Source organism: Nilaparvata lugens, chromosome X (assembly GCF_014356525.2).
Source record: "Nilaparvata lugens isolate BPH chromosome X, ASM1435652v1, whole genome shotgun sequence".
In the NCBI taxonomy this organism is placed as follows: domain Eukaryota; kingdom Metazoa; phylum Arthropoda; class Insecta; order Hemiptera; family Delphacidae; genus Nilaparvata; species Nilaparvata lugens.
In genome coordinates, this window is record NC_052518.1 from 3,795,339 (window position 1) to 3,818,488 (window position 23,150).

The window sequence follows — 23,150 nt, forward strand, 5'->3', positions numbered from 1 at the left end:
TTGAAAACGAATGAGCAACAACAAATAAATAAAGAATTAAAAACGAACGAGTTTTAACAAATGAATAAATATTGGAAAACGACGGTGTTCCACAATCGTTCAAAAGGTGCACACGACATGCGCACAAATGAGCAAACACAAGCACGCGTCAATGGTGCGCATGTCTAACGCACTCAACAGTTCTTTTTTCAGGCCGTGTTTTTGTGAAATTGGTATTGATGGATTCAGTCGCGCTCGCGCCGTGCCGCGCAGTTGCTAGGCAACGCGATCTGGGATAAGAGCAAAGTTAATTGCAGCTGTAGAAGTCAGCCAGAGTCGCATCAGACATCACGCATCACTCCACTCTTATCGGCGGCCACTTAGCAAGCTGTCGTCAAAATAGCTTAGGTGAGTTGAGATCTTGCTTCACATAAACAAATAACACACCTTCCTCAAGTATGTATTTCATTCGGATTCGAACAAATGCTTGTCAAGTGTCTTTATTGACTTTTTCAGCTTCTTGTTGAACATTCTACATTGAACTAACGGAGAAATTATGATAGCATAATTTTCCAAAATATTTAATCGTTTAGATATTTTTCTCGGACTCATTAAATTTCACCAATCTTACTTTGCATGATAATATTTATTTTTTCAGTTTATTTTATAGTCTCAGATTCATATCTATTTTATATTGAATGTAATGTTTCTTGGGGCCTATTAAAAACTAAAAGGATCATGAAAATTGCATAATCTACTATTGTATGATTGTATAATATTATGATTCTATGATTACTATTGCATGATATTAATACTAGGCCTATAATAAGTAATATATTCAAATATAACGTACCATATTTAACCATATAGTACCGGCATAGATGGCATTAGTGAAGACCTTTGTGTGGTTATTGGCTGTATAGCATGTTCATATATATATACAGTATAGTATAATATATTATATAATGATTGGGTTATTAAATTATTATCTACATTATTATAGGCAGTGAAAAACATTATTTTCTAGGAAACTTATAGCTTATGAATATGAAGGGGGATGGAGAACCAGTTCAGACATCCACTATCCGATATTTTGTCCAACTTGAGGTCCATATGTTATTAATTCGACGTCGGACCGTGAATGGGGTTGTTGTGGGCGAGGCTAGAAAAGTCAGGGAAACATTTCACCAGACCTGTCTGACCTTGAAAGCGCAAAAAATGGGTTTGAGTGGTAGAGAGGACTTGAAAGTCCTAACTCCGCCAAATAAAGAATTATTTCATTTCAAAAAGCTGTACCGAGATGTAGCACCTTCAGTCAGCTACAAGAAACAAAGTCAATACCGCGTTTAAATCAATTTTGTGGGTTCTTTACAAAACAAATTTGTTGATAGTTAAAAACTTCATCAAGTATAATTATGATTAAAGCATTGATAATTGGTGTAGTGACGGAATTTTGATTAGGGATCAGAGTCTCGCTAGACAACAGTACAACAGAGGCAGTAAAAATGATACAATTCAGAATGAAATGATCATGAAGAAGAGGAAGGGGAAGAGGAGGAGGAAAAAGAGAAGTAGAAGAAGAGGAGGGAGAAGAAGGAGAGGAAGAAGGAGAAGAATTGGTGAAGGAAGAAGAAGAAGAAGAGGGAGAGGATGAGGAAAAAGGAGAAAAGAAGAAGAAGAAGAAAAAGAAGAAGGAGAAGTAGAAGAAGAAGAAGAAGGAGAGGAAGAGGAGGAGGTAAAAGAAGAAGAAGAAGAAGGAGAATAAGAGAAGAAAAAGAAGAGGAGAAGAAGAAGGAGAAGAAGAGAAGAAGAAGAGGAGGGAGAAGAAGGAGAGGAAGAAGGAGAAGAATAAGTGGTGGAGGAAGAAGAAGTAGAAGAGGATGATGGAGGAGAGAAGAAGAAGAGGAAGAGGAGGAGGAAAAAGAAGAAGGAGAAGAAGAAGAAGGAGAAGAAAAGAGGGGGGGAAGAAGGAGAGGAAGAAGGAGAAGAAGTGGTGGAGGAAGAAGAAGTAGAAGAGGATGATGGAGGAGAGGAAGAAGAAGAGGAAGAGGAGGAGGAAAAAGAAGAAGAAGAAGAAGATGATGATGGAGAAGAAGAAGAAAATGCCTGCTATAGGTTTGTCAACCGGTCACCCTCAACCCCAAAACGTTAGACCCTTTGCACTCTGGGCCACCATATGGAAGCACTTCCACGGAAGCGCCATCATCAATATTTGATAGCATTGCACACTACAGCCACCACTCGACTCATCACTCCAGTTCACTAGTTAACTCATCATCAGTTGAAGAATGGACGTGGAAGAAGCACGACTATTGACAGATGTTGAATAAGGGTAAAACCTATCTGGATGGGGGCATGGAATTGTCAAGAGAGAACAATACCCCTTCTTCAACGCTGGTTGAATGGGAAACAATAACTGTCAACCCATTTCAATGCTCAACCAATATCAAACAATAGATCTCTTAATGCCCCCTATCCAGATAGGTTTAGCAGCATAAAATATATTTTCAAAACCTACTCCAAAATCCACCACTCTGGTCCGCAACTTACAACTCGACATAATATGTATCGTTTGAGAAATATCAATTAGCACAAGGAATTATTATTATTATTCTTTGATAATATTAGAATAGGCTCAAAATTGTGTTCCATAATGATGGAATTCAACTATTTTTCTAAATTTAATAGCAATGACTTGAAAATTGGCTCTAAATTGTGTTCCATAATGATGGAATTCAACTATTTTTCTAAATTTAATAGCAATGACTTGAAAATTGGCTCAAAATTGTGTTCCATAATGATGGAATTCATTTATTTTTCTAAATTTAATAGCAATGACTTGAAAATTGGCTCAAAATTGTGTTCCATAATGATGGAATTCAAATATTTTTCTCAATTTAATAGGAATGAGTTGAAAATTGGCTCAAAATTGTGTTCCATAATGATGGAATTGAACTATTTTTCTAAATTTAATAGGAATGACTTTAAAATTGGCTCAAAATTGTGTTCCATAATGATGGAATTCAACTATTTTTCTAAATTTAATAGCAATGACTTGAAAATTGGCTCAAAATTGTGTTCCATAATGATGGAATTCAACTATTTTTCTAAATTTAATAGCAATGACTTGAAAATTGGCTCAAAATTGTGTTCCATAATGATGGAATTCAACTATTTTTCTAAATTTAATAGGAATGACATTAAAATTGGCTCAAAATTGTGTTCCATAATGATAGAATTCAACTATTTCTCTAAATTTAATAGGAATGACAATTTAATTTGATACGAGTTATAAAATCGTTATATAGTAAAATCATTTATTGCGTGAAACACACAATTTAATTGCAGGATTTGGTTTTTACCACACGACGAACATAATATCCTTTTATTAGCAATTCGATTGTACATCAATAAAAACTGGTAAAGGAAATAAGGAACTAAGTTCAACATGAAACATGCCTTCTCGGTTTAGATCTTTGTCTCATCTTGATAAGCTCTTCAGGAACTCCGTGTTACACCAAAAGCTACAGAGTATAGACAGTCTAATACTTGGAAATTATAACTTTGATGGACCTGTACAGAACACGGAAATGGGACTCCCGTAGTAAAAGTCTAAGTGTGGAATAACGTCACTAAACTTAACAGGATGGAGGCATACGCTTCATTGCACAAGGGTCGAAAATGTGCTAAATCTACCTGCCAAAGGGTATCGCAGTTGTATTGTTCTAGCTTGACCGTCCCATGCCCCCATTGAGATAGGTTTTACCCTTGAATAATATAATGAATAATGCTCAAGAAAAGTGGTTATATAACTTACCAAATTTCTTTTTGTTCATTTTGTGTCATGTTATATTTCTCAATAAAAATATTTACCAGCTCCCTCCAAGAATTTTTCTTCACATCCCGGTCTGCATATAATTTTTAAGACTTGTCCCATATAGCTGGTCTGCTTTCAACTTCAAGAATGAACCTTTCTGTATCAAATTGTTCACTATTCATTACGACGACTTCAACAGACAACTGTACTGAATTTGAATTGATTTGAAACTGAACTGGAGATGATTTTTTGATGGCTGGTAGCTGGTGGCTCTAGTGTGCAATGACAGATAAATAGATAATACCATAGAGAAACAGTAGCGTAAGTAGATATCCCATGGTATAGGGCGTTTATGTCGCAACTTTTACTGTTATCTCAAGCCGATTACTGTCGATTATTGGCGATTTTTACTGTTTTGACCGAGTAAGAGTGTATTAACGGCACAATATGAGAGACTACCAGCGTCATAAAGCTTCACGGGAAAATAATTACGTGGATTATCAGCTTTAGATAACAGTAAAAGTTGCGACATAAACGCCCTATACCATGGGATATCTACTTATGATATTGTTTCTCTATGATAATACTCAATGGTATGACGTGGTGGTGACACAAAATCGGCGGCTCGAGCCACCACATTCCTGAAGGCTCGGCTGGTGGCTGGTGGCTCTAGTGTGCAGTGATAGTAGATAAGAGACAATGCTACCACGTGGTGGTATTCTATTTATTGAGCAAACTCATGCCTTTTCCACATAGGTAGATCTACACTTCTAGCATTGGAAGGTGTCTACACTTCAACCATATGAGATAGGGGCAAAAATACTCTACAAGGTGTCTGAGAGTGTTTAAATATTAGGTCAATTTGAACTAGCAATTGCTAGCTCTAAGTAATTTTTAAACAAATGCTAGGATTCGAGTCAGCTGTATATAATCTTATTCGTATTGCTAGAACCAATGACCTGTTGCTATCTTTAGTTACGCTATTTGCTAGTCACTAGATTCTAGTTTTTATTTAATCTCCGCGTCTTTCTAGCATGGAGTACAGAAAAAATGTATCTGTTTTATTCCTTCTACCTTCTTTCATTTTTTATAATCACTGAACAGCATTCAAAAATTATCTTTACAAGGAGAATTTCTGATAAGGGAAAATTTGTTGTTTAGGAGCTTAGGTGCGAGTAGCTGGAGGTTTTGAACAGTTTGGATGAGGTTCTTGGGGGTGTTGTCGTGATTATTTTTGTTCTCTTTTAGTGTATACATCTTCACTTTTCTCTTCCATCAATCAAATTTAGAGCATATTCATTATCAAACGAATCTGGCTCATCAGATACAAATTGAATCTGGTACTTAATCTCTTGTAATTCAAAGGTTTCTTAAACTTCCTCATCATCTGATCCATATTTTCTTCGATTTCTTCAGTTTCGATATGATACAGATATAATAAGCATAAACATCAGCTGATGAAAATCAAAATTCGCGTATTCGTGGTCGCATATGTAGCTTGTGAAACACAGCCATTACATGAAGAGTTTTGATAGTGTGACACAGAGTGCCGGTTAAAATTTAAGTGCAGGTTAAATTTTAACATTTAAGTGTAGGTTAAATTTTAACATTTAAGTGCAGGTTAAATTTTAACATTTAAGTGCAGGTTAAATTTTAACATTTAAGTGCAGGTTAAATTTTAACATTTAAGTGCAGGTTAAATTTTAACATTTAAGTGCAGGTTAAATTTTAACATTTAAGTGCAGGTTAAATTTTAACCGGCACTCAGTGTCACACTCTCTTCATGTAAGTGTGGATTAATTCTACAAGAACCAATCAGAGAAGCCGTCTTTTCAAAAACGCCTTCTCTGATTGGTTCTCGTGGAGTTAATCACGGTTAAAAGTCAACCGGATTTTGTGCAACCGGGCCAGAAACTGTGTTTCAGAGTAAAACTAAATATTTTTCAATAAATGTCTCTAAAATAGTAGAAACAGTAGTCAATTTTTGACTTGAGTTGTACTCACCTTTATAGCAAATGGGCTGTTTGAGACCCATTGCGTATTGGGAGATCCAACCCTGGATTTTGCGCGTAGATTTGATGAAAATTTGAACACTTGGATGATGAATATCACGTAAAAATAACTGGTGGAAGTGTAGAGCTTGTTTTGTCTTCCTAGTTGATCAATGTTCGGTTCATGCTCTATCACAGGCTCAAAATGATCAGTAACATTTTTCCTGTATTTTTTTCAACTCCAAACTCCTCTAAGATATGTGATTGCGAAAGGAATTATGTTGAAAAAATATTTATAGCAATACTTGTAAGTTCTTCATACTCTTCTCTACCAATCTAAAACAATGTAGGCCCTAGTACTCAAATCCTTTAATTACTATTTGGTTAATGGTTACTATATGGCAACCATTGGTGACATGTTATTTGATTGCACAAGTTGCCGTGCTACCAATTTTTCCTTAAACGGTTGGAATAGCATTTAACACCTATCAACCTAAGGATAGTTGTCGGTTCCAATGAAATAGATTCTTGATAAACTGTGAATGGATCTATTGCCTATGAATGAGAAATCCAGTTTTCAGAGCAAATTAACTTATAATCTTCAGATGAAATTACACAAATACACAAAGAAACATATATATTAAGCCTAATTATTTCAGAGTTATTACGAACTAAAATACTTATCTAGTTTACAGTTGAAACACAGTGGCTATTGGCTTGAAAATACCAACCGCTATTTAATAATAAACTAGTACACAATAAACTTGTATAAAACTCAATTTAAAACATTAATAAATTCACTTAAACTGACAATAAGTCAGAGCACAAAATTACACAAACAACAGCCAGCCATGTTTTCAGAAGAAGGAACAGGAAAAAACATAAGTTGCAAGTCACGAAGCCAATGCCTTGTTCAGTATCGATTTTTACAGACACGTCACCAAAAAATTATAACTTATAAGTTTAGAATTCACATTCTACATCTGTTCTCAATAAAACTTTATTTTAAAATGTTATTTTAAATTTTTATATATCTCGATTTAAATAAACCATTTATCTAGTAATTTGTTAACCCTGCCTCGGTGACACCATGGAACAATGCAACAAACATTTACGATAATAAATTCTCCGTAAAAAAGTTTGTCCGTCTATTGATGACTCTGACATTTACTATAAAGTTCCATAGATCTCGAATTGAAGATTCGATTCAAATGTGAGAAGAAAAATGTAATATTACAAATACCCCCCTCTTGACATAAAAAAATTTTACTGTTTGAAAACTTAAAGAAAAAATTTACATTGACCCTAATGAAAATTGTTGAAATTTAAATTTGAGAACAGTAACAATTTTTTCTAGAAAAACATTACATGTCATCCAAAAATATTGAAAATTATTATAAAAATTCATCAATAGCATTTGTTATATGTTTCCAAACAATATCTCAAAATATAGAATATCAATATTACTTTTGATTTAGCTTTATAATTTAAAGAAAAATATCTCAACAGAAAGTTTAATATGTAAAGAATAGTTTTTTTTTTGAAATTGCACATAAATTTAATAGATAGAAAAATTCAATTTTTATTGCATAAAAAATTTAGTATGTTGAATAAAAAAATTATTATTATTATTATTTTTTTTTTTTAAATGAATTGATGAATTGTTACATTTAATTTTCACATAAAATTTCAATAAATCAAAAAATGTTCATTTCTTTCACTATTGACGCGGTTGATTTTATTGATGCACATTTTGGAAAACAGTCCGTTAAGGCACTCAGTATGATTTTCAGTTAAGTGTGACTCCAATGTGATGACGTTAAGTGTTGGGCTGATCTGGATGCACGTAGTGTTGGGCTGATACTTGTTGGGCTGCATACCAAACTCGATACAGGTGACATCTCAGTTAGCATTGCTTCATGTTTGTAGTAGACGGCTGCATTCCAAATTCAATACAGAGTCACATAAATTTTGTATCATATTTGTAATTATACAATGTACATTTCAGGCTTGAAATGACAATGTAATTCATTTTTTGGAAAAGAGATAGACGCTGCATACAGGATTAATTTAGGTGAGGATTAATTTAGGTAAGGTTTGGTTTTTTCATATTTTCAGCTTTCAAGGTTTAGAGTTCTGCATACAGGAATAATTTAGGAGAGGATTTTTTGAATCAATTCTTTCATGATACTGTGACTGTTCTTCTGAATTCAAAGTTGTGAATGTGAACATGGATGGCAATTACCTCCAGGTAATGCAGTAGTGTTGAAGTTTGAGATACAGAGTCAGCAATAAGCATTGGCATTGCTATTGGCGTATGCTTTGGTGTCGGCTTTGGCATCGGCGTTGATATTGGCATTGGCGTAGCTATTGGCATTGGCGCAGGCATTGGCATTAGCATTGGCGGAGATTTTGGCATTGGCGTAGCTATTGGCATTGGCGCAGGCATTGACATCAGCACAGGCATCGGCGTTGATTTTGGTGTTGGCATCAGCATTGGCGCAGGCATTGGCGTAGCTATTGGCATTGGCGCAGGCATTGACATCAACACAGGCATCGGCGTTGATTTTGGTGTTGGCATCAGCATTGGCGCAGGCATTGGCGTAGCTATTGGCATTGGCGCAGGCATTGACATCAGCACAGGCATCGGCGTTGATTTTGGTGTTGGCATCAGCATTGGCGCAGGCATTGGCGTAGCTATTGGCATTGGTGCAGCATTGGCGCAGATTTTGGCATTGGCACAGGCATTGATGTAGCTATTGGCATTGGCGCGGGCATTGATATCAGCACAGGCATCGGCGTAGATATTGGCGTTGGCATCAGCACTGGCACAGATTTTGGCATTGGCGCAGGCATCGGTGTAGATTTTGTCATTGGTATCAGCATTGGCGCAGGCATCGGCGTAGATTTAGGCGTAGTTATTAGTGTAGGCCGCAGCGTAGATTTTGGCGTAGATATTGGCGTAGTTATGTCACACTAGTTTGAAAATCACCCAAATGTTCTTAACACTCTTCATGGCGTTCACTTGTTGCTGATTTCGAGATTCACATGATAACTATTTCAATGTTAATGTCTGTGCTGTACCTGTTATCTTAAAATGCTTATAAACTAAAAGGAAAAACTTGATTAGGCTATCAATACAATCTAATACACATGAAAATTATTTTAAGTATCTATGAAATTGAAATTTGTTAACATCTTATTATACAGTCAGCAATACATAAATTGTGAAATATGGACATATCAATGATAAATTTAAAAAAAATTCATTCATTTTCATCTATTCACTGTTCAAATATCAAAATTTTAATCCATTCTTCAAAATAGAAATAGAATTTCATAACACCCTGTATCATTATCAAAATTGTAAAAAACATACATCATCACAACAAAATTTAATTTCAATACATATTTCAATAATTTCAGACAATTGGTCTTCTATTCACAATCATTTCATAATATATCTGCATTTCTTATCATTTAGTATAACATTTCATTTATAGCATTTATAGCAAGTTCATTTCACATTTATGATTTATCATTCAGGGTTTCGAAATTATTTAGTTTTAATTTTTGTTCAAAAATTGTATAAAAAGCAATTATTTAATATTGTTAATCATCGTTTGTTGGATACTATAGTTTATTTCGACTCTTCAATGTTCTAAACACAAACTACATTTCATGACAAAACTTTACTATCAAACATTAAACAAGAAACCATTCAAAACATCAATAATATTTTGCTTCAAAGGCAAACAATATTCATAAGTAATCTGCATCTATGGCAATCAACATTATTAATAATTATTTTTGCATCTATGGCAATCAACATAAGTAATCAACACAAAAATATTATCTCATTACTGCCTCTCTAAGTCATAATCTCTTTTATTCGTTCTTTAGGCAATAATGGGTTTCCATCTCAAAAAACAATCACATACCAGCAAAATTCTAATCAACAAACCCCACTAAAAATTCTACATACACTCCAGCATCCATTTCAAACGATAATCAATCATATCAAAATTTATAGAACAAACAATTTTAAAAATTTTGAAAAAGATATCAATCACAAAAACTTATTCCAATTAATAATATAACAAAACGTTTTAAATTGAACCATTTATTTTTTTAAAAATAATTTAAAATTTAAAGACTGTATAATAAGTACAAACATTTCAAGATTATAATACAAAGATGATCAAGATGAAATATGGGTAAATAAGTTCCCTAAAAAATACAAAAAAGAGAAATAGAAAACTGGGTAAATAAATTCCCTAAAACAACACACACAAAATTGATACACTTCACATAAGTGATACATGATGAAAAAATATGTCACAAGCACATAATTATTTACACAACAATGGATAGATTTTAGAAAAGTTAAGTTTTATCAACAATTTAAAGATTAGGAAAATAAGCTACTATTTTAACTTCTAATATTATTTCAGAAGAATACAAATGTAAATGACTATGGACAAGATTGGTTAAGATATGCTTCATAGAAGAATTTTACTGAACATTACACAGACAGGAAAGAATCGAAAATTGAAAAGATTAAGGGCCAAGAAAATAGGCTACAGGAAAGAAAAAAGACACAATTATGGACTCTTACCATACACTGTGTAGCGATTATGCTATTCTGAATCCCGGCATAACACAGGATTCCTAATCATTGTGTACTGGGGAATACCCTTTCATCATGTGATTCACTGTCATCATCTTGTAAATAAGCAACTTGAAACAACCTTTGAATACTAACACATCAATGGTGACTTTGTGTTTTGTTTTCTTCAAGAGCATGATTTTATTCATGGGTTCATTTGTTTCAACAAAGCCGTTTTGCCTACAAAAGTTAGTCATGTTCACTTGAGAATGCATAGCATACACCTTTTCAATTCTCAGTTGAAAGTTGAACTCATCAACTTGACTCAAAGCAACATTCATTTTGTTTACATTATTCCTAACCTCCACAGAAACCTGTCTCATGTAAACATTCACTTTACTTATAGTTTTCCTAACCTTCAATGTAGCAATATTACTTTCATGATAGTTGACTTTCGGTGAAGACAACTCCCTACCTACTTCTTTACTCAATTCTACTATCTCATTAGTGTTGACTTTTTCAACAACAGTAACTAGGCCTACATTGTCAGAAACTTGAATGAGCTGATCTTGTATCTTAACACTACTATTATCATGCTTCAATTTGTTTTCATCTTCATGATTATCACTCAATTTTTCATGTGCATCTTTCAATAGAAGGTTTATACTAACCTGCTCTAGTCTTATGCTAGCAAATTCTTGCTTCATCTCATCAAACCTAGCATCAAAATTAGCATTTTGCTCATCAAACAGTTGTGTTAAGGCAGCTATTAACTCATCATCATTTTTAATATTTTTCATATTGTATGCCATTTTGCTAGTCTGCACAGATAATATATTCATTAGGACTTGATCTCTCTTAAACCGATTTCCCACTCAGCAACAAACCATTCATAACCTATCAAGATATCTATCCTACTAATAATTTCTATAACCAGGGATTTCATAGTGTACCATTTGGGACATATTTATTTTGTAATTCGGTCCCACCAGGGGTACCATTTGCCGTGCTACCAATTTTTCCTTAAACGGTTGGAATAGCATTTAACACCTATCAACCTAAGGATAGTTGTCGGTTCCAATGAAATAGATTCTTGATAAACTGTGAATGGATCTATTGCCTATGAATGAGAAATCCAGTTTTCAGAGCAAATTAACTTATAATCTTCAGATGAAATTACACAAATACACAAAGAAACATATATATTAAGCCTAATTATTTCAGAGTTATTACGAACTAAAATACTTATCTAGTTTACAGTTGAAACACAGTGGCTATTGGCTTGAAAATACCAACCGCTATTTAATAATAAACTAGTACACAATAAACTTGTATAAAACTCAATTTAAAACATTAATAAATTCACTTAAACTGACAATAAGTCAGAGCACAAAATTACACAAACAACAGCCAGCCATGTTTTCAGAAGAAGGAACAGGAAAAAACATAAGTTGCAAGTCACGAAGCCAACGCCTCGTTCAGTATCAATTTTTACAGACACGTCACCAAAAAATTATAACTTATAAGTTTAGAATTCACATTCTACATCTGTTCTCAATAAAACTTTATTTTAAAATGTTATTTTAAATTTTTATATATATCTCGATTTAAATAAACCATTTATCTAGTAATTTGTTAACCCTGCCTCGGTGACACCATGGAACAATGCAACAAACATTTACGATAATAAATTCTCCGTAAAAAAGTTTGTCCGTCTATTGATGACTCTGACATTTACTATAAAGTTCCATAGATCTCGAATTGAAGATTCGATTCAAATGTGAGAAGAAAAATGTAATACTACAAAGTATCCAATCAATCTCATTATGAATAATATTAAACCTGTATAATGGAATAAAAAAATTGGTCTATAACTCTATAAGTGTCCGGTTTCCCAATGTTTCACATTAGGGAACTTTGGATTATATACGGCGATGTGGAACTACCCTTGGGTCTCCCCACCATTGTAGAGAGGGGTTTGTTCGTCTTGGTGTGATGACGGTTCCTGCACTGTTTATCTGTCAAAGCCTACTATATATAAAAGAGAATATCCATTTATATGATGCTTTGGGTTCATATCACTCATATGGACGAAGGAATAGGGCTACTTTGAGTTTAATCAGGTTCAATTACACCAGGACTCAAAAAACATTCATATATACAGCGATAAAATTATATAATTTTTTACCTCCTTCAATCAGGAACCTAGAGATTGGAAAATTTAAAAATAAATTAAAAGCAATTTTATCAGAAAATTGTATTTATACAATAGATGAATTTCTCGAAATAAATCTTGAAGTGGAATAGCCTTATTACTTGATTGTTACATTGAGATCAGAGAAAAATTTCTTGGTGTAGAATTAGCTATATAATGATTTACCAGTGTGCGATTGTGACTTATATTATTTAATAGTTCTATTTATTTTTTATGTGTCTACTTTTGTTACCATTTAACGTTGTAATGCATTTGATGTTCTCTTTTGCTGCTACAATAAAACATTTATTATTATTATTATTGAAAGCCATACGCTAATAATAATAATAGAGAATTTTTAACAAATTATAATACAAACAATATTATGATACGGTCTCGCTTTGTGAACCCCTTAGAAATGTTATGTACTTCCAATGAATACTTATATTCAAGGATGAGAACATTTGATATGCAACTTTGATATCAACATTTTGATTTTGCTTCGAGATTAAGCCCCCTACACACTTCAAGACCAGACTTAAGACAGTCCAAGTCTAGGGACTTGTAGAATGTAGGTCTAAGGTCTTGTAGTGTGTAGGGCTGTCCTTAGACCAATTAATGATTTTGAGACCGTCTGCCGGCCTTGACCACAGACGGTCTTTGCTTCACACACCACTATTCAGTAGCTAGTCGATCTTGGTCGAAAACTTAAATTGCGGAAAAATGAAGATCGAGAAATTGTGATTTCAGATTCGGATTCATCGTTCTCGAATTAATAAATTAATTCGCAAGTACTCAAAAATAATCAAAATTGAGAATTTTTCGATTGGATATAATAATCAAAAGATCACGACTATAAGGTTAGCAGATTTCTTGTTTTCATATAAATGTTCTAGCCAATTTAAATAGTGAACTCAAATAGTAATATTCATAAGGTGCTTGTCTGGTGTAAGGTCTGGTCTTGGAGTGTGTAGAGCCGTCCCAGACGGGTCTGCTTGTGGCTTTGTGGTCTTAGGTTGTCTTCAAGTGTTCAGGGGGCTTCAATATTACAACGATAATGAAACAATATTGAATAGGACTGATCGCCAATCGCACAATACAATAATGCGTAGTACAATTTACAATTACATTCATAGTCAGACAGTATAGAATGTAATGTTCTTATCATGTATATTACATTTCTACACTCTCTGTATATAGTCGCTGGAGCTAATAGATAAAAAATTAAAAGAAGAATACAGAAATACTAATATGCGTTTGTATGCCTTCACACCTCTCTATCAGAGCAATGAGGGCTTGCGAAAAGTTTATTGGTATCAATCTCAATACAAATAGAGTGTTAGCTCAACCTCTCCATTGTAATCCAGCATTATTTTTTTAACTGTTCACGCACCGTATATAATTTAAACTGGTAGTAACGATTGTAAATGGGAACTTCTTCTTCTTCTTCTTTGGCTGTACCTTATCTCATTTAAATGGGGTCGGCATTCCTTTCTCTTAGTCTGCCTCTCCACAAAGCCCTATCCAATACTTCCTCTCTCCTCCAACCACTCTCCCGCAAGTCAGCCGCTATTCTATCTCCCCACCTCATCCTAGGTCTACCTCGTCCTCTCACACCATCCAAAACCAAATCCTGCACTCTTCGTCCAGCATAATCCTCCTCCCGTCGCTGTACATGCCCAAACCACCTCATCCTTGTCTCCTGCATTTTCTTTTCCAGTGGTCCAACTTTTACAGTGCCTCTGATCAATTCATTTCTAATTTTATCTCTTCTTGTAACCCCACACATCCATCTTAACATTCTCATTTCAGTCACTTCCATCTTTCGTTCCTGTTTCTTTGAAATGGGCCATGTTTCTGTTCCATACAGCATAGCTGGCCTCACAACTGATCTATACACTTTTCCCTTCATTTGAAAATTCACTTTCTTATCACAAAGAACACCACTCATTTTTCTCCAGTTCATCCATCCACAATTTATTCTATACTGTATTTCTACATCTCTCTGTACACTTGAACCTAGGTACTTTAAACTTGCAACTGGTTGGAGTTGGTTTCCTTCAAGGGTAGCCCATCATTATTTCCCAATAACATGTACTCTGTTTTTGATCGGCTAATTTTCAGTCCCCTTTCCTTCAAAGTCTTCCTTCAGCTTTCCAGCCTTTCTTCCAACTGATCTTTGGTAGGTTCACAGAGCACGATGTCATCTGCAAATAGCATGCACCATGGTGCTGGCCTCTTGACTGCAGCACCCACGACATCCATGAGCAGATCAAACAGATATGGGCCAAGTGCTGAACCCTGGTGAAGGCCAACTTGCACAGGAAACTCTTGGGTCCTTCCCACACTTTTGTAAACGATTGTAAATGGGATGATGGGCGTTAAATCGTATTATCTTAAATGCGCACTGGGCGCGAACAGACTATTTGAAAAATAGTCGTCTGTAACGAACCGGAATGATTTGATAACAGTGAAATAGGAGAAATCGCTTTGGGTCTTCACATTGTTGATTCTTTGACCCAGCAACTTTTCTATTTTTTTTACAAAAAATATTATTATTTTTGATCGTAGAAACAAAAATCAAACTTCTATGAACTCAGTGAGTCGAGTAGATTACTAATATATTTCAAAAAAATAAATATCTCGAAATTAACGATTGGAGTTTTTTTGACAAAGGCTAGTGTCACTCCGGAAGGTGTGAAGAATAGGTTCCGCTGACTAAACACTTCCAGTGTGAACGTTATATATTATGCAGAAGCATATGCGCCATTACTATCGCTCTCCTCTGAAAATAGGATAGGTTCTATTTTCTGGCAACATTTTTCTTATACCGATCACAGTCTGAAGACTTACATTTAAAAAGCACATGTTCCATCTTTTTGGGAACTATCGGCCGACGAAAAAATCAACAATGTGAACCCAGCCCAATGATTTGAAATAAATACGGTGTATTTAGTAGAATGCTTGTTTTTCCTTGAATGAAAACGTTATTTGTGAATCCATGTTTGCTTTCGGCTACTCACGTCTCATCCATGTTTATGCAAATTCTTTCTTTAGTGAGTGTTTATACTGGTCTACATCAAATAGAAACAGATCTTTTGAAGCATAAAACGAAGACTACAAATAACACGTGCTGCATGAGTATGTTTATCTGTTCTCCGATCTAAAAATAATAAAAGCTTCGAGTTCTACCCTGTTGATGAAACAAGACAATAATTATTAGATAAATCTCAGAGCTTTTCCATATAGAACCTAAAGCATATTGGAGGAATATTAGAGAGCATATACGCAATGGAAGTGATTGACCCAGCAGTTAGCTTGCCGTGCAATCTCAAATTATTGGATAAATACTATATACAGTGCTTAAGATTGATAGGCTATATAGGCTAGCTCTCCCTGTAGATATTGATATTCGCACAGAGGAATATGGCAGACCTGGCAAGTACCCGCTTGCGGAATCTCGTGAGAACCGACTATTCCACGAGCAGCAGTTAGGCCTTCTGGTACACTGACGTCGAGAGGGGCAAGTTTTCCGGACGGAAAACTACCAGTCGTTAAATAACCGAGTTATCGAGCGTATCAAAAACTATCAAATGTAAAAAGTGAAGTTAGTTCGCCACACTGCACAGAAAGCAGCTGTTTTCCAGTCCCTACGTGGATCTGAAAGACATTGTTAGGAGGGTGAGATCGGAAATTTCCACCCCACATTGAGTACCCTACGACATCTGGTTCTTGAGATATGAGACATCAAAGTTTCCCCCTCCCCTCATAAAACATTCTTATTCAATTTATTAATCTCATATAGCTGATGCCAAAAAGTTAGGCGGCTTCGTGGGTCACATGGTGTAACCTACTCACAGCTGATGCAATGCATCTATTTATTGTCTCTTTTGATTTACGCGACTCTCTCAGAAAGGTGTTTACGGTATTCGGATAACATATTCCCGGGCTCGGCAAGCCTCGCCCGAGAAACTATCCTCATACCATAAACACTAACTTTCTGTGCTTGTAGCGTCATATACTATTCCGGCATCATGATAAGTGTGAGTCTCCTGTATATTGGGATTATGGTGGGATTGATAGCTGTGGGTGAGTGTCAAAATTATAGCTCCTCATAAAAACTTTCATACAAACTTTGATACACCAACCCCAACAGCCATTAGCCGTTTCCACACCGATATCTTGCCGACACGACATACAGACAGGATTTACTCTGATGGATAGTATAAGAAGAGGCTGTGGTTTATAACTGCGCGAGGTCTACTGTTCACAGTACTAACTAGTAAAATAGTTAGAGATCTTCTACCCCCATCTGGGGCGGGTTACATTACTAATAACTTATTATAAGGTCTGCAAAGATTTTTTGGTAATAGGAGTTTTCAATTCTGCTATTTTCCTCAGTTTTATTATTTTTCTCTGTCTCCTCGCCACTACTCTCACCTGGTCCTCTTTTACCACCTCCTCATCCTCCATCTTCTCCTCTTTCTCCTCCTCCTTCCTCTTCTCCTCCTCCTTCCTCTTCTCCCTGTCCTCCACCAGATCCTTCACTTTTCCTCTCTAAATTTTAATAAAATGGTTAAAAATTAGTAATATACTGTACTAAAAGACTAGTAGTTCTGTAGACAGTAGACCTCGCGCAGTAATAAAACCACAGCCTCCTCTTATACTGTCCATCAGAGTAAATCCTATCTGTATGTCGTGTCGGCAAGATATCAGAAATGCTAGCATCAAAAGCTAGTCTTTTACAAGACATACTGGCAACAGGTCAGCCCGAGTTGAAAGCAGAGAAAGGTTGAGAGACAATACTATGTTATTAATTGCATGCGTTATTGCATGGAATCAATAGTGCATTCAATAGTGGAAAACATTGCATGCATATAGTAAGGGATATTCAGTAATATGATTTCATGATTCCTCTACATACGTTCCCTAAATCACTTAAGAGATTGAGTACCCGGCTTTTCTCTGCTTAATATCCTGATGGTAAGAATCAAATAAAGTAATGCAATTCCAATGACCACAATAACCAAATATTACATAATATTATGACACAACATAATATTCAGATGAGTGAGTCATATGTATGGGAACCCTTCAATAAGATGGAGACTGTTGTCGATATAACTGTAACTTTCAGGATAAGTTATCGGTCAATTACTCTACCTTTTGACGTACAACTGAATCTCAACCCCTCATAAGGGGTTGACTGAGGGGTTGTAACTCGAATATTTAAAATGTAAACACCCATTGTGTGTTACATCATTTTAGAGGCTTTTCTAAAACAAGAAAGATGGCATCAATAAAAATGTTCTATGATACTTTTATCCAAAATGTCGGCTGATTGAACTTTATCAATTATTATTCCTTTAAAATTAAAGCTTCAATGAGCCGCCATTTTGGGTAAAAGTATAATAGAACATTTTTATTGTTTCAGAAAGGCCTTAAAAATGATGTACCACACAATGGGTGTTAACATTTAAAATATTTGAGTTACAACCCCCTCATTTTCCTTAGAAACTAAAACTCCAATTTAAGTTATATTTTCGACAACATCCCATTGTTTTCATTATGGATAGATATCACAATATATCACCAGCAGCAGTACATTAATAGAAATATTCCAATTTATTTTCAGAATTTGTAATGGCAGTGTATGCTGCTCTATCATTCTTATTGGCCGTGTTGAAAGTAGCTCAATCTTACACTCCCTATTGCTCCATAGAGGTGAGTATTTAATCTATTTAATTTTTCAACTGCAATCTACTTGAAGGGCAGATTTTTCTTATATAATATTATGTGTTCTAGTAATAAGTATAATGGTTTTCACCAGAACTTCCACATCTGAATACTAACTATTGAATAAAATAATATAACTCAATATGAAATGAAAATTGATTGAATACCTAATATTGTTATGTTTTACATATATACATATAGTTAATCTGACATATTCACTCAAGATCACTGCTGTGCTCTTATAAGTATCACTCTACACCACACAGTGAATGCGAAGCTTATTTGAAAATAATAATTAAGGACTGAAAATTTTGTGAAGTGAACAACAACAAGACTCAACCTGAATATAAATAAAAATAAAAAATCTCAATACTTGTAATATAAATATAAAGAAAATAAAAATCTCAGTACTTGTAATATAAATATAAATAAAAATAAAAATAAAAATCTCAGTACACTTTTTGAAATATTTTATCACAACATGTTTCGGACATTTATGCTATATTTTATTTCGGACTTCTTCATATCACTTGAAAATGGCATAAATGTCCGAAACATGTTTATTTATTTATAAGGTTAGAAAAAAATACAAGAATCGGAAAAGAAAAAACAGGCTATTGCCTAAAACTTCTTTAATTTCCTAATTTAGATTTTAATTGTCCAAATATTATAGGTTATGTCCATTCAAATTTCTACACCAAATCACAATCTAAAATATAAATTAGAATAAAACAAACAATTTTAAATTTGGATGGATTAATAATAAAAGTTTCTTAAAAACATGAAACAAACTATAAATTCACAAAATAAAGAATAAAAACACTTAAATTTTGAGCTCGAAAATATCACATTCACCATAGCTATAAAACAGCTAAAAGGGTACTGAGATTTTTATTTTTCTTTATATTTATATTACAAGTAGCCCTATACAGAGAAGAGATAAATAAGACTCTATGTGTAACCTTATCTAAATTTTGGAGAGAAATAGCACAAGGTTTTTATCTCCCCATCATTTTAATTATGCATTTATTATATGAATAAAAAATACTGTGTTTTCGAGTGGCTCAACAATTTCTCCATTCTCATCCTCTCTGTCTACTAATTTTCCAAATGCATGTCCAATATTTTCTAGGCTGACCAAATAAGCCCAGCATTGAAAAGTGGTTTGAAAAGATTGTCAAATTAGTTTATTTATTATTTTTGAGTCAATAATGTCAAAAAATTGTGTGTTTTCATTACCAATGAATGAGCTCAATATTCTTGCAGAGATATGTTGGATTGAACCTTGACTTTGTGCCTCAAGCATCTTCATATTTGCTGAAGAAATACTGCAAGGCACTTTGTCCATAGCGTGAACATTCAAGGCTAGCAAACAATGGTAAATCTTTAGTTTGCTTTTATAGTACCTACTTGATACAAAATATCAGTGCTTTCTAAAATAGTATGAAATTCGTTTTAACTCAACCGCTTTGTCATATTTTTCATGCTTCAGACTAACGAGACTTCTTCGTGTATCATCACAGAAATAGATGATGGTAAGTATAATTAATAGATAACAATTCATTAATATGAGTTCATCAGTGAAAAAATAACATTTTCTCTGAAGTTCGAATGAAAATTATTAATAAATCTGAAACATTACAATACCGGTAAATGATGTATGCCTATATAAGATGTTCACATATAAAAATACAATTTTGACAATAAGAAATTACGGTATATTATAGAAGAATGCATCAGCATAAAAAAGTTGAAAAATCTGAATTTGTGTAGAATAATACCGGGTGTTTCAAAAAGAATGACCCAATTTTAAACAATTATATTTATTTTAAGAAATGGTGCACACAAACCAATTTTACATAAAATTACTCACAGAAGTATCGAGTTTATGATGATTTATTATAAGTGTTCTATGTGCCCTCATTTTGTGGCTCGGACGACATCTAGACGGTAGCCAAATTCCAAATTCAACCCAGACTGTTCCCAAGATGTCTTCTCGGACTGTAGCTACTGCATCAGTTATCCTGGTTTTTAGCTCCTCAATTTCAAGTGCTAAGGGAGGAACATAAACACGATATTTAACGTTATTCCTCTCTTAGCACTCGATATTGAGGAGCTCAGACCCAGGATAACTGATGCAGTAGCTACAGTCCGAGAAGACATCTTGCGAACAGTCTGGGATGAATTTGGCTACCGTCTAGATGTCGTCCGAGCCTCAAAAGGAGGGCACATAGAACACTTTAAATACATCATCATAAACTTGACACTTCTGTGAGTAATTTGATGTAAAATTGGTTTGTGTGCACCATTTCTTAAAATAAATATAACTGTTTAAAATTGGGTCATTCGGTATAGTACTACATTAAGAATATGTATTATTTTGTTCAATTAAGTTGAAGCGAGGCGCACAAGTTTTTCTTTGCCAGTAGTGCTATTATATTGTAATTGATACTTAATATTTATTTTATCAATTTTTAATTACCTTTATGGAAAATAAATTAATTTGAATTTGTATTCCAGATGACGAAGTGCAATTTATTCCGTCTTCAGTGTTTGTCTTGGACCGAAAATATGTGAATATGACTGAAGGCTACATCAATGCATCTATCGCATTTTCTTCCCACACAGAAAGTGGTAATCTTCAAAAACTTATTTTCTAAATCAGACTAATATTTGAACCATTATTTCCTATCAAACAGTAGATTATTATAAAAGTTACAATTATCCTTTTTAAAAAATTCACATAAACATAGTTTCGAACACTCATGCCATTTTAAGTGTCAAAATAAATTACCATTTTCAGTCACAAAAAAATATTAAAATAGACTACTTTATTACAAACAGTTGAGTTTTGTCACCATTTCAGAATGATTATACTAATTTTATTATTCACTTTTCAACGTCATTCACTGTGGATAGTTCAAATACATGTGTTGTTGATTTTGGAACATATGAGATAACTAGCCGGCAGGCTCGCCTCGCTCGCCTTATATGTCAAGCCTGGGCCCCCTGCTGGATCATCTACAAATAGGATCAATAGGCTTGCTTCGCTCGCCTGCATATTTCATTTGAGCTTGCTTCTTTCCCCCAAAAAGTAAAAAGAGACTTTCAGGCACGATTCAATCACCAGTTTTATTTGAATTATGTGTAGCGCAGGGATGCAAAAGTCTAAATTTTTATCAGAATCAGTAAATATGCAGTTATTTCTTAATAAGAGACATGGTTAAGATATGAGATTAATTAATGTATTTCAGTCTAATAGTTCTTTGAAATAGGAATGATGTGGAAAACTCAACAATACAACATCCGAACACCTCATATGAACCTGTTTACCAAATTCTAACATCATTTGTGAATTAGGTTTTGAAAGATATGAGAAAACGCAGAAAAAACGCTGAAGAAAGCTTGAAAAAAGCGCCTACATCGGGCGTATCTTTGGCGTAATTGTGAAGTTTTCTCAAGACAAAAATACTAGAAACTAGCTCAACTTCCATACCAAATTTGGACATTTTCTCTCAATTGGTTCTTGAAAGTTTTGAGAAAACGTAGGAAAAAATCTAGGAAAACGCAGTAAAACGGCCTATCTAGGGCGTATCTTTGGCGCAATTCCAAAGTCCTCTCAAGACAAATTTTCTCGACCCTCGCTGAACTTCTGTATAAAATTTGAACATGATCTTTCAATTGGTTCTTGAGAAGGCCTAGAAACGCAGGAAAAACGCTCAAAAACCGCCGATTTTTAATATTAGGATCTTAGGCGTTATTTTGCCATTGCATATAAATCGTTCAATACAACATTTTTATACCTCAACTGAGCCTGTGTACCAAATTTTCTCTCAATTTGGTATCGAAAAATATAAGAAAACGCAGACTTTGGAATTTCTTTTAAATCCGTTCTTAGTGCATCTCTAGAAGGCCAACTGAAACCAAGCCCTATTGAAATACTCTATTAATAAATGAAGCAATTTGCAATGAGAAAAATAATACCACCGACTATAGAATTGTTTGTTTACAGTGTGGGAGATATTGGTGCATGTTGATGCAGAAGTGGAATCGATCTGGATCCTCCAGTCGATGGATTGTTCCGACTCCGTCTCAAACCAAGTGCCTCCACCTAAAGGAACCGTCCAAATATATTTTTTACCCGTATCTGATAATTTTTCTCACCTCATTTTAAAAATACTCAGACAGGAAACAGGTAGGTTAACTGTTCATGTATTGATTCATTGAAATACTCATTTCACGTTCCATTATCAGACTTGGAGAGAGGAAATTATCGGAAGTACAGTGTATGCTTACCGTGAAAAATTATATTTCTTGCATCATGTAAAATATAAACATATTGATGATGCTGATGTACAATTGAATCCATTTCAATACATCACTCATTCAGTTTTATTCAATATGAAATCATTTTTAAATTTGTTCAATAATTTCAATATAAATCACTCATCTATGCACTTATATTGGATATCAAATAAATCAAAGCAAATTTATTCATCAAAAACAATTACATTACAAATTAGAATACTATAACAATTAAAACAATGATGTTTTATGCATTGAATGATTTCTCAATAGGCAAAGATAATTCAATGAATAAATACACGCCACTATAAATTATATGTGTTGGGGTATAAGTTATTAGTTGTTATTAGTATCACCATGGTTCTTTGTTTCTTGAGCATAAGTGTATTATATGTTGTGTATTCCCCAACACGATAGTTAAACCTAGAATTGCAAAGAATTACCACCATGTGATCTATATGCACTTGTTTGATTCTGAGTAAACTTACTTCTTCAACAAAACTGTCCTTCGAGATTAAT

At 34.1% G+C, this 23,150-nt stretch overlaps 1 protein-coding gene across 3 annotated transcripts in view; it reads left to right on the forward strand.

Annotated features, from left to right (window-relative positions):
• Nucleotides 1-225: 225 nt before the first annotated feature.
• LOC111043981 overlaps nt 226-23,150 on the forward strand; it is a 44,251-nt gene continuing 21,326 nt past the window's right edge. The window contains exons 1-5 of one of the 3 annotated variants that reach the window (XM_039442245.1): nt 226-387; nt 18,226-18,314; nt 19,819-19,861; nt 20,847-20,960; nt 22,339-22,521. In XM_039442245.1, the coding sequence (XP_039298179.1) occupies nt 18,234-18,314; nt 19,819-19,861; nt 20,847-20,960; nt 22,339-22,521 (421 nt within the window). In that variant the 5' untranslated portion in view covers nt 226-387; nt 18,226-18,233. Of the gene's footprint in view, nt 388-18,225; nt 18,315-19,592; nt 19,705-19,818; nt 19,862-20,846; nt 20,961-22,338; nt 22,522-23,150 lie in introns of all 3 variants that reach the window. The other 2 variants (XM_039442246.1, XM_022329030.2) reach the window with 2 other exon arrangements.